The sequence below is a fragment of the Citrus sinensis genome, chromosome 6, assembly GCF_022201045.2.
Source record: "Citrus sinensis cultivar Valencia sweet orange chromosome 6, DVS_A1.0, whole genome shotgun sequence".
Lineage (NCBI taxonomy): Eukaryota > Viridiplantae > Streptophyta > Magnoliopsida > Sapindales > Rutaceae > Citrus > Citrus sinensis.
The window spans coordinates 11,390,485-11,402,330 of record NC_068561.1 but is presented as its reverse complement, the minus strand read 5'-3'; the positions used below and the strand labels follow the sequence as shown (position 1 = coordinate 11,402,330).

The following is an 11,846-nucleotide window of genomic DNA, read 5'->3' as shown; positions in this document are numbered from 1 at the left end:
TACAGTTCAGTTCTGCTTCCCTATTCCATGTCTAGTTTCATTGCTTCCATGCTTTTATGGCAAACGTTTGTGTTCAATTGGTACTTCGTTGTCATTGCAAAACATCGTATCATTTTGTATTCGTTGTTTTAATGTATTATAAATTTTAAATCATTCTGCAGTCTTCTTGTTTGAAGAATTGCCTCTTACAAGCTTTCAAATTTTGTTCCTGTCAAAAACTTTGTGAGAGTTTTTAGCATAAGCTTGATTCGATTTGGAAGTACGCCCATGTACATCATCCAAGCAATGATTTGATGACACATCAGTTTGTATATAAAAAAATTTGTACGAGAGTTTTTATCTCTATTATTATTGTTTGATTTGAACTTATTGTATCATAATTCATAAATTGTTTATTGTCTCTCGGAAGTATTTAATAGCTTTTTCAGTAAAATTTTAACTGTGAAGGAAGTTGTTTTAGCATGCTGGGGTCCAATAATCTTTAAGAGGTTTTCATTTTATTTTCCTAATGGAAATGAGTTTTTATATTTACTGTCGGGCACTTATTTATGTTTTCAATGTTGATGTTCTCTCTTCACTTCACCTGCTTTTCACTGCCATATTTTGATTATGCTTTTTCACCTTTTGGCCTCTGTCATTTGCATTGGTGGTGTTGTGGGTATTGGGATGCATTCGAACTATGTATATGTTGCTGGATCAAGCAGGGGAAGTGGTGGATTCTTTTTTGAGAAGCTTCGATGATATTTGGGAACTTTGATTTATTCAGGTTCTTGGAGTAACATGAGACTCGGATTTTGCCTCCGTTCATGCAATTTACCACTTACATTTGTTGCTTCCTACTGTCACTTTTAAAATGCATAAACAAATAGAATCTCAACATTTCTTGTCTTTTAGTTCTAGACTATTTTCTTTCTGAAATGCTGTGACCATGATTAGAAACTTAAAAACCCAACTGCGGTTCACCTTCTACCACAGTCAGCCTTTTGTACCATCAAATGCTCAAACGTACTTTAGGAACGAACAGTTCAGCAATGATTACATTAGCTCTCTCTGCAAGCAAAACCTGTACAATGAAGCTCTTGTAGCATTTGACTTCTTGCAAAACAACACAAACTTCAGGATAAGACCAAGCACTTATGCTGGTTTAATCTCTGCATGCTCTTCTCTGAGATCTCTACAACTTGGAAGAAAAGTCCATGATCATATTTTATCGTCCAACTGTCAGCCAGATGTTGTTCTACATAACCATATTCTTAATATGTACGGCAAATGTGGTTCATTGGAGGATGCTAGAATGGTTTTTGATGAAATGCCGCAAAGGAATGTGGTCTCTTGGACTGCTATGATTGCTGGATGCTCTCAGAATGGCCAAGAAAATGATGCGATTAAACTGTACATACAAATGCTACGGTCAGGAGTTATGCCAGATCAGTTTACCTTTGGAAGCATAATAAAAGCTTGCTCTGGTCTAGGCAGTGTTGGCTTAGGAAGGCAACTTCATGCCCATGTCATAAAATCAGAACATGGTTCTCATCTTATTGCACAGAATGCTCTAATCGCAATGTACACAAAGTTTGATCAAATTTTGGATGCATGGAATGTGTTTTCTGGTATCGCTAGAAAGGATATAACTTCATGGGGTGCAATGATTGCTGCATTTTCCAAACTTGGTTATGAGTTAGAAGCTTTGTGCCATTTTAATGAAATGCTCCATCATGGTGCTTACCAGCCAAATGAATTTATATTTGGCAGTGTTTTTAGTGCTTGTAGCAGTCTCCTACATTATGAATGTGGGAGGCAGATACATGGTATATGCATAAAATTTGGGTTGGGTAGAGATACATATGCCGGATGTTCCCTTTGTGACATGTATGCCCGATGTGGTTTGTTAGATTTTGCAAGAATCGTATTTAATGAGATAGAAAGCCCTGATTTAGCATCATGGAATGCACTTATCGCTGGGGTTGCTAGTCATAGCAATGCCAACGAAGCCATGTCACTCTTTTCAGAAATGAGGGACCGTGAGTTGATACCTGATGGGCTCACTGTTCGTTCCCTACTTTGTGCTTGCACCGGCCCTTTGACACTTTATCACGGTATGCAAGTTCACTCCTATATTATTAAGATGGGGTTTGATTCTAATGTTCCTGTCTGTAATGCTATTCTGACCATGTATGCTAAGTGCTCTGCTCTGTGCAATGCCTTATTGGTATTTAAAGAGTTGGGCAAGAATGCAGATTCAGTTTCTTGGAAATCAATTATTGCAGCTTGTCTGCAGCACAACCAGGCTGGAGAGTTCTTCAGATTATTTAGCCGAATGCTTGCTTCTCAAATTAAGCCGGATCATATTATTTTCAATGATGTAATGGGGGCTTGTGCAAAAATGGCTTCTTTAGAAATGGGAACTCAACTTCATTGCTACATAACGAAAACTGGGCTTGCACTTGATGTTTTTGTCACGAACGGATTGATGGACATGTATATAAAATGTGGCTCCCTTGGAAGTGCTTGGGAGCTCTTTAACTTTATGGAGAATCCCGATATTGTCTCGTGGAGTTGTTTAATTCTGGGATATGCTCAGTTTGGATGTGGAGAGGAAGCTCTTAAACTGTTCAGAAGGATGAGAAGTCTAGGAGTTAGGCCAAACCATGTGACGCTTGTTGGTGTCCTTACAGCCTGCACTCATGTTGGACTGGTAGAAGAAGGGTTGCAGTTGTATAGAATCATGAAAAATGAATATGGAATTATACCAACAAGAGAGCACTGTTCTTGTGTGGTTGACTTGCTTGCTCGTGCTGGATGCATACATGAAGCTGAGGATTTTATAAACCAAATGGCTTTTGACGCTGATATCGTGGTATGGAAGTCTCTTTTAGCTTCCTGTAAAACCCATGGGAATGTTGATGTTGGAAAACGAGCTGCGGAGAATATTTTGAAAATTGATCCTACAAATTCTGCCGCTGTTGTATTGCTTTGCAACATATATGCTTCTTCCGGAAAGTGGGAGGAAGTCGCTAGATTAAGGGGCTCAATGAAAGAAATGGGTGTGAGGAAAGTTCCTGGTCGGAGCTGGATTGAAATTCAGAGTAAGATCAATGTGTTCTTTGCAGAAGATGGTATGCATCCAGAAAGGGACAAAATATATACAATCCTGGAAGAGCTCTGGTTGCAGATGCTGGATGAGGGTTATGTTTCAATCCAGATGTTGGCTTCAACTGAACAATTACAGTGGTCGAACAAGCTTCCTCCTCACTATTCAACAAAATAGAATGTGGCCGGCCGACCAGGAGGTTCCATATTAAACTAGTGTCTCTGGATTCTCGTTCAGAAGAACTTAAGGGTATGCTTTGGTGCTTCATCATGCCTTTTAAACTTTTTTTAAAATCTTTTTTATTGCATTTAAACTGAAGATTTGTTAGTGACATAATTATTGAAAAGTGACTACAGTGAAGGATTTCCAATACTAATGGACATGTTCTCTCATGATAGTTTGAATAACAATTTCCTGAGCTCTAACAATTTGCTATTTTATTTTAATAATCAATTTTTGGTCTGAAATATTAATTGCTGATTGATTGTTTTTTTCCCCTTTTGTTTAACTTTTTTGACAGGGGAATATTCTTGTGTGATTGACAAGATTACTAGGCCCGCTCTTCCTGGTACTCTATCAAAGCCTCATAGCTTACCCGCTCTTCCTGGTACTTTATCAAAGCCTCGTGGCTTTAAGTTTCTTATTGTCTTGATGAGTTTAAGAATCATTTTATTCATTGCAGGGGAATTTGTGCTTTCTCTAAGACTCGAACATGGAATTTGGATTAGGGAGATAGAGCTCTAAACGTGACAGGTTTATAGATGATTCTCAATTGCAATTGGTATATGTGTTCGACTACAATGCCGTGCTGGCAGCAGCTGACCTTGACCTGTAAGGCACACCAATAATTTGCAGTAACTTTCCACAACTAGTGACAGTGAAACATATGCTGATAAATTCGTAGCAGCCCATGGCTTTATGTTTTAAGATATTAACATAGTTGCGACTCATTGACATGTTGCAAAGTTCATGAGGATGCTGGTACAGCATGATAGCCGTTTTCTGGTTATATTATCAGGTAAGCGCTCAGCAGTCAAGAATGTAGACTGAGAGGCAGCATTTCATGACAGGCATGCACTCTTGAAGACCACACTTGAGGAAATCTTCCAAGGTCCCATAAACCCAACTATGAATCAACCATCCTCTTCGTGTAACGGCTTAGATCTTCTGTTCAATTACTGCTGCTGCAGCTTGCTTGTCGCAAGTTTGCCACTGCCTACAGCTACTAAGGTAAAAGCACCTTCATGTGTTTGTGCATGTTTATTTGACTAGCTGTCTTCTAGTGATCTTTGTTGTCCTCGATGTAAATTGCTTCAGGAAATACACATTCTTCCTCATTTACAGGATTTTGCAGTTCCAAAAGCATAAATCCAATAGAAACAATAAATAAATAAATCATCCTCAAATAGTAAATGATTCCAGAATTTTTCTTGTCCTATGAGAATATAAGGGATTGTTTTGTTCTGTGGTTGTATCACTAGTGTTTGTAAAACCGTGGAAATTTATGCTTCTTTTATGGATGGTGTTGGCCTTGTAGCTGGCTGGATGTCAAAAATTTATTGAACCAATGAGAACCCAAACAGTGTCTGGAACTGGAACAGTACTAGTTTCTATGGACTTGATAAAGGAAACAAATAAAGCCAACAACAAAAAACTCTTTCAAGATAAATGACGGTGATTTGCAGCTTTACTCTTCATCATCTTTTGGTTTGGTTGAAATTGATTCTCTTCGTGGCCGATGCTTCTTACCCTTCAGTTTTGGCAAGGTCAAGATCCAGGATGGAACCTCACAACCAGAGGCTTTCATTAAATTAGCTATGTTACGCAAAAATGGAATATCGTCTTCAGTGTAAAGTGTTATAGCTTCTCCACTCCTACCTGCCCTGCCAGTGCGACCTATATTGACAAAACTTGGCTTCAATTGACCGACAAAAGCCAATTCAAAAAATCTTAAAATAAAAGAAATTACCATTTTGCTTTATGTACGTACAGAACAAGCATGATCAGATAAACAGCTATGTATAAAGAATTGATACAGAGCTGAGAACGTATTTGGCAGAAGCGCAAAACAGATTGTTCAATGTTTAATCTAGAGCATCAAAATACTTGGGAAAAGGAAGCCCAAAAAAAAATTCATGCAACAAAAGTTTCAGACTGCTCATCAATAATCAACTATAAATCTAGGAACTAATAGAACATTGAAGCTCCAAAAATTGCAATGAATATATTACTGATGGCAAAAGTGATAAAAATCCTTGAAGAAATTCTGTTAAATCCAGACCATCTCAAATTTCAGGATTGGATCATTAGACCACGCTTAATGTATCAGGATTAAAAGGGATTGAGCAACATACCTATTCTGTGAATGTATGCAGCACCAGAATCGGGAAAGTCATAATTAATCACGCAGTTTACACCCTTGAAATCCATGCCTCGGGCAATGACATCAGTGGCAATTAAAACCCATGTTTTGCTAGCTCTGAAGTCATCAACAGCATTTTCTCGCTGTATTTAACAGCAATAAATCAGCATAAGTAACAAGAAAGTCATATGATATGCAAGTGATGTGTAATATGAAAATATCACGGTAATAGCATATATGGAATTACAATATCACCACTCAGAAGTTTGTCTGCATTAGTCAATTCGAACCATCTAAACTTGGGCGTTTCTATTACTGATAATGATATTGTAAAACCAATAAGGTTTAGGCACAGATGAGAAAACATCAGAAAAAATTCCAGGAGCTTCAGTTTTTCAACATAAACTTTACAGGCTTAGATTTCAGGCCCAGATTTTTTCTCACGGGTCATATAATCAAGTAAACACATTCAAATATGACCACCATCATTTCCTTAATGTACATAAGATTTTCTCAACTAGAAAATTCATGCAAAAGATAATGTGATTTAGTTCTTTTGACAGCCAAAATAAAAATACCTGAGTTTGGGAGAGATCAGAATGAATAACACCAGCCCTAATGCCATCAAATGCTAGCTCCCCATAAAGTTCCTTTGCTCGCTCTTTGCTTTGCACAAAAATGAGTACTGGTGGATTCAAGCTCTACTGCCAAGTATGATATTAGAGCAAGAACAATCTATCAAGAATAGGGAAAAAGTACAACGGTTGAAGATACTGAGACAACGAAACTAGAGAGATAGGTTGAAACATTACTCAACAATTTTCTAGCAAAAAATTTCTAAAAAGATGGAAAAAGTACTGCGGTTGAAAACAGTGAGAACCAAACCAGAGAGATAGGTTGCAAAATCACTCAACAACTTTCCAACAAAAAATTGCTAAAAAGAATATGCATGTTGAATTATATTTGGAACATTTCTATAGGAGTTTTATTCCATGCAACAAATAAACAGACATAATCGTAGCTATCTGACATGTAGTGACTCATAATTAGTGCACAGAGAGAGTTATGAAATAGATAACCATATCAAGCCAGTTAGAATCATGCCAGACAAACGATTTACATCTGTTATTATGTCTTATGGCAGGAAGTTACCACTGTTTACTAATGCACTTCATTTATATTGAAAGAGCGCCAATGCATTCCAGCTAACTATAAACCATTACAATATGATGTAAGATTTTATAAATGGCTCGGGCAGAAATTTTCAAATTTCAAATTGGAAGTTCCTTAGACCATAATATCAAAAGTAAAAGAAACCCATAATTAGCACAAACTGATGCAAACAAATTCAGTCATGAAAAATCCCAGGCAAGAATAACAAATCTAATCCTCCTAATTCCAGATGAAGTAGGGTCACCATGTTAGCTAAAAGCTAATTCCAGAAACACAACAAATATGCTTTCTGTCGCATGCTTAATTGTAGCATACCTCTGCAAAGCTTTGACGTAGTGCAAGAAGTTTCCCTTCTTCACTTCCAGCAAAAACCAATTTCTGCTTGATTGATTCAGAAGCTGTATTCCTGTTCAAAATTGCAGAAATATAATGGACGCCATGTACACACACTGCTATTTTAATGAAGTAAATCCTCGTTCTTACTTCCTGCCAACTATAACTCTAACAGCATCATGCATTATTGATCTTGCAAGCTCCTCAACAAAATCAGGTAAAGTAGCACTGAACAATGAGCGTACTATCGAAGGATTAGAGCATGCTTTCACCACAGGATCGATATGCTTTAACAAATTGCCCACCTCGAATAGTTTATCAGCTTCATCAAGGACAAGATATTCAACCCTACACAGAAAGCACATGTGAGAAGCATTTCAACTTCAATAATGAGAAGTATCGAACAAATAAAACTTAACAACATAACTCTGCGATGTTCAGCTGATACAAATATTCAGCTACTCGTTATAGTAATCTTAGTCATCATTATAGTATTCATCTTATACCCAATCAAGTTTGACTTACTCCCCTCTCAGTTTCAATTTCACAGGAATATTTAACACCATCTGAAGTAAATCATTAAGTTACCTAGACGAGGGTTAAAACAATAGTATGGCATGCAGCCATACCAAAGAGGGGGAAAAAAATGCAAGTAGCAAACACTCATTATTTTGATAGATATATGCACACATGCAGGTACCGTGGGATTCAACTGATTGGTGATAAATACTGTTCCACAAAACTTTGTTATCAATTACTGAAAATAATTTTTCAAAGTAGGTTGGAAAAAAATGAACGCATGCTCTAGATTCAAAACCAAAAATCTATTATCAAGAAGCAGGGGCAAATCAATCGTAAATAATTTGTTAGACAAGTGCCGACAATAGTCTAGTACTATAATATTTCTCAAATACATTTAATTTAATAGCTATTAGTAAAATGTATTCCACCAGCACAAACCTGCTTAAATCAATCTTCTTTCTTCGGATAGCCAATCGTAATCGCAATGGTGTAGATATAAGTATATCGCAGGAAAATTTTGACAAATCAGTACTTCTTACAAGTTCTTTCTTCATTAACTTGATTTGAAATTTATTTCCTTTAGCCAGTTTTTTACATTCCCTTGTTGTCTGAGTTGCTAATTCTCGTGTAGGACACAAGATAACAGCTCTAATTCCATCTTTGGATGTACACTGATCATTAAGAGAAACATTGTCAGACAAACTCTAAAAATTAAAGTTTACAAAAGTAGTCAAAAGGAATGAACAATACCTTAAGTTTCATAAGCATCGGACACAGAAAGGCCAAGGTTTTGCCAGATCCAGTTGGTGCACAAGCAAAGCATTCTCGATCCTGAAACAAATGATGACCAATCAGCTATCATCAAAAGCTAGCAAAATGCTAAGAGCATTTAATCCCAACTCAACACTTTTCAAAGATCAATGAAGTTAAAAAGCAAATAAAGCAACTTCTGATCTTCATTGTTTAGCAAACAAACAAGGAAAGATAGAAGGGAAAGAGAAGTTGAAAAAGAAGGAAACATTAAATAAAAATCGTTGACAGGTGAAGATAGACTGAATTAGAAGATCATACAGATAGAAGCACTGGAATAGCCTGCCTTTGGATTGGGGTTGGCTCTTTATAGCCAAGTTCAGCCAAATTGCGTAACAAATACGACTCACATCCAAATCTGCAGGAAAGCCAAGTAAATATCCATTCTATTGCAAGGAAGCATATAGTAAGAAGCAAGATGGACAGACAAGGCTGCAGCAATTATGAAATTTGTAAAGATCAGAACATGGAAAGAAATTGCCATCCACAACAAGAATAATACACCTACAAATAAGTAGATGATGGCACTGCTACGACATAGAATAAAAGGAGTACCAGAATTAGTATCCCACAAATAAAAGCATCTATGATCATAAGATTTCAATAGTAAGCCACACTGCAAATTCTTTAGCTGAAGTAATTATACAAACACAGATAAATCTTACAAAATCTGAACCAACATGTTAGAAACAACACTTAAAAATAGTTATTGTTACAAATATAAATATATATTGACAATTACGAGAATAGTAGCTACATTGATTTATTCACAATCATTTCTAAAGGAAGAAGAAGGGTGAAGACAACAGCACTGTCAAATAAAATTGAAGCTTTGTTTCAGTTAGTTTATATGAACATTGAAGGAACCATGAAGACTTTAGTTGTCGAATACCCTTTCAAACTAAACAAAACATGTTACAGAAAGCCATACTACAAGTAACTTATAGTCAGTTAGAGATATATAAAGGGGAAAGAAATAACAGAGGTACATACCTTGAGCTGAGCTTGACAAAAGTCCTAAGCGGGGAAGGGACATTAGCCCCGGACACATGAATGTTATACTTCTTCCTAAAAACTGCATCCCTCTGACCTCATAAAATATTTAATTACAATAATAAGTCTAACAAGTATAGACAAGCATAAGAATGGCAACGACTGTGTGAAAAGCAAAGCAAAGCGAAGGAAGAAATAGAACCTCTATTTGTTTATTTAATTCTTTTTTCGCTTTTGAAGGCCCATCTTCCACTTTCTCTTTCTCTTTATCTACTGCAGGCACTAATTGCTTTGAACTCTTAAAGACATTGAATCCTTCCACTGTTTCTTTTTCCAACACAAACGGAGTAAAATAAAAAAAAATCAACATATGGAAAAATTTAACATTAAAAAAACTTAAGAACAATGTCAAAGCTTCTCTCTCTCTCTCCCGTAAGAACAATGTCAAAGAAATAACAGAGGTACTGTATATATATATAGAGTATATAAGAGAATATACCACCAGCAATTGACTTCCGCTTCCTCTTCTTGACAGACGACACCATTGCTTCCTCTGGATCAGTTTTTCCACCCTCGACCAAGCTAAAATCATCCGCTAAATTTTCACTTTCTTTCTTTTCCTAAGTTGTATATAATCATAATATCAACAAGAACAATTAAATCACAATTCTAATTATTTTTCTCGAAAACCAATGTACAGCATATGGAAGAAATTATTACCTTAAACCTGGCGAAATCAGTAACAAATTTTTTCTTATCGAAACTGACTCCAGCAAACAAGAAAGAGGCACCTTTCTCCATCGTAGTCTTTGGAAAACAATTTAAAACAAAGCACAAAAATGGGAAAATGAAAATCAGTCACTAAAAATTGAAAAAATTTAATGTTCTATTGTACCTATTGCAACAGTTTAATAAATGAAACGAAAAGTAATGGAAAATGAGATATAAACTACCGAAAAAAAAATTGTAAAATCAATCGACAAAATCACGTCTAGTAAAATATCACAAGGAGCTTACCTCTTAACGTAAAAAAGTTGCAAAATTGTTTAAAAGATGAAGTTAAATATTCATTAATTGCTGCTAGCAGGATTATGAGATTGCAGTTGCAGGAGTCGTTGTAATGAACTCGTTCGATTTTGCATTTGTTTTTGAAAATTTAAAACCCTCATTAAGGTTTAAGAAACTATATTGTATATAGCCCCTCCATCTTATTCGAAATTACGTTAGCACCCGTTAGGGTTTTGCAAATTTTGTGTGATAAGGCAGGCCCAGAGTGGTTGTGAGGAAAATAAGAGAACACTTAGCAAAGCTCTTCGTATTCAATTATTGAGTAATGATACAACTATAAACTCTTGTATAAATTTATTTTGTACAAACTGACGTGGTATTAATTTATTGGTTGAATGAAAATATAAATTAATAAAAACAAATCATGTGGGCCAAGTGATATTTAATTCAACCAATTTTATCATGCCACATCAGTTTGTACAAAATAAATTTGTACAAGAATTTGTGGTTGTATTATTACTCTCAATTATTTGTGTGAGTGGTCAATGGGCTCTTGGCCCATTAACACAATTAATCCACTCAACCACTTAATCTAACTTAAGTGAATGGTTTTACGTCGGCATTGTTGAGGCTCAATTCTCCTCTTAATTAAATTGGATAAGGGTTAAATTATCTTCATAATAATAGGAGAACATAAATATTCCTTTGGTATTATATAAGAATAGAAATTTAGACTGTACAGTATTAAAAGTATCAAAAATTATCTTGATAGATTTTTAATTGTAAATGTTAATAAAATTTTGATAGATTTCTGATTATAAATATTAGTAAAATCTAATTGTAATATATCAGCGTATCAAAAAAAAATTATTTGTCTTAGTATTCTCATTTCTTTTGCAAACAATTGGCTGCTATTTATAGATTTTGTTCAAGCAGCTATTAGATAAGCTCAACTAACCGATATGATGCTACATTTCCTGCTTGCTTTTCTTTCTTGCTTATAGCCTCGATAGCTGCTGTTAGGTGGGTTCCTTCAGCTACTTGAGCGTGTTCAAGAACTCCAATGGTTGCTTGCTCTCGATGGTTTGCAATAGCTGCATGTGGAAGATTTTGTCACATGCACCACACTTTCAAAATTCAATTGTATGAAACACACAACACAATAACAAAGGCTTATTTTGAAACTCAAGGTGTTGTCTGTAATAAACCTTAATTTGATGTATATATGCTACACTACACAAAAATCAAGTGGTGGATAAACATAATCCCATAAACTGGTAATAGGTTGGATCAGACTCAGGCCATGTCATGCCCTAACCTGGCCTTATAACTAAAATGAAAGGTCATAATCCTTAAAATGCCCAACCTTTCAAACTAAGGGTCCGGCTCGGAGCACAACTTTTTTTTTTTTGTATTTTTTAGAATACGACATCTTTTATTCATCTTTTATTAATAGTATTGTATTATTATTGTTCTATTTTTATGTTGAATTTGTTTGTAAGGAATTTAATAAATTTTTTTTTTTCATTTAGCTTTAACAATAACACAACATAT

General features: G+C 35.5%; 2 protein-coding genes across 6 annotated transcripts; one reads left to right on the top strand and one right to left on the bottom strand.

Moving 5' to 3' along the window:
• The first annotated feature begins 445 nt into the window (after positions 1 to 445).
• On the top strand, positions 446 to 4,543 carry LOC102616208 (pentatricopeptide repeat-containing protein At3g53360, mitochondrial-like). Of its 3 annotated transcripts, none has more exons than XM_052443426.1 (3): positions 446 to 3,340; positions 3,612 to 4,321; positions 4,409 to 4,543. In XM_052443426.1, exon 1 carries the CDS (start codon positions 929 to 931, stop codon positions 3,266 to 3,268), a length of 2,340 nt encoding a protein of 779 aa, XP_052299386.1. In that variant the 5' UTR covers positions 446 to 928; the 3' UTR covers positions 3,269 to 3,340; positions 3,612 to 4,321; positions 4,409 to 4,543. The 3 variants fall into 3 exon arrangements, with proteins under 3 accessions (XP_052299386.1, XP_015386585.1, XP_052299387.1); XM_015531099.3 differs by lacking the exon at positions 4,409 to 4,543 and having other exon boundaries at positions 3,612 to 3,698; positions 3,774 to 4,329; XM_052443427.1 differs by lacking the exon at positions 4,409 to 4,543 and having other exon boundaries at positions 3,612 to 3,922; positions 4,110 to 4,329.
• Positions 4,544 to 4,629: 86 nt separating this feature from the next.
• LOC102615333 (DEAD-box ATP-dependent RNA helicase 57) lies at positions 4,630 to 10,460 on the bottom strand. 3 transcript variants are annotated; one of them, XM_006480587.4, is made up of 13 exons: positions 10,302 to 10,460; positions 10,005 to 10,091; positions 9,784 to 9,904; positions 9,487 to 9,611; positions 9,285 to 9,376; positions 8,553 to 8,649; positions 8,232 to 8,312; positions 7,920 to 8,152; positions 7,110 to 7,307; positions 6,942 to 7,032; positions 6,032 to 6,154; positions 5,446 to 5,596; positions 4,630 to 4,987 (listed from the first exon to the last, which is right to left on the bottom strand). In XM_006480587.4, exons 2-13 carry the CDS (start codon positions 10,083 to 10,085, stop codon positions 4,779 to 4,781), a joined length of 1,602 nt encoding a protein of 533 aa, XP_006480650.1. In that variant the 5' UTR covers positions 10,086 to 10,091; positions 10,302 to 10,460; the 3' UTR covers positions 4,630 to 4,778. The 3 variants fall into 3 exon arrangements, with proteins under 3 accessions (XP_006480650.1, XP_006480651.1, XP_006480653.1); XM_006480588.4 differs by having other exon boundaries at positions 9,487 to 9,605; XM_006480590.4 differs by having other exon boundaries at positions 9,487 to 9,605; positions 9,787 to 9,904.
• Between the last annotated feature and the right edge of the window lie 1,386 nt (positions 10,461 to 11,846).

Excerpts from the sequence above, each read along its gene's own strand:
- LOC102616208 (XM_052443426.1), top strand. The coding sequence starts at position 929 with ATGATTAGAAACTTAAAAACCCAACTGCGGTTCACCTTCTACCACAGT.
- LOC102615333 (XM_006480587.4), bottom strand. The coding sequence starts at position 10,085 with ATGGAGAAAGGTGCCTCTTTCTTGTTTGCTGGAGTCAGTTTCGATAAG. Across the intron at positions 8,313-8,552 it reads CTATTCCAGTGCTTCTATCT|GATCGAGAATGCTTTGCTTG; the intron begins GTATGATCTTCT and ends CATTTGTTTCAG. Across the intron at positions 8,153-8,231 it reads CGATGCTTATGAAACTTAAG|TGTACATCCAAAGATGGAAT; the intron begins GTATTGTTCATT and ends CTTAATGATCAG.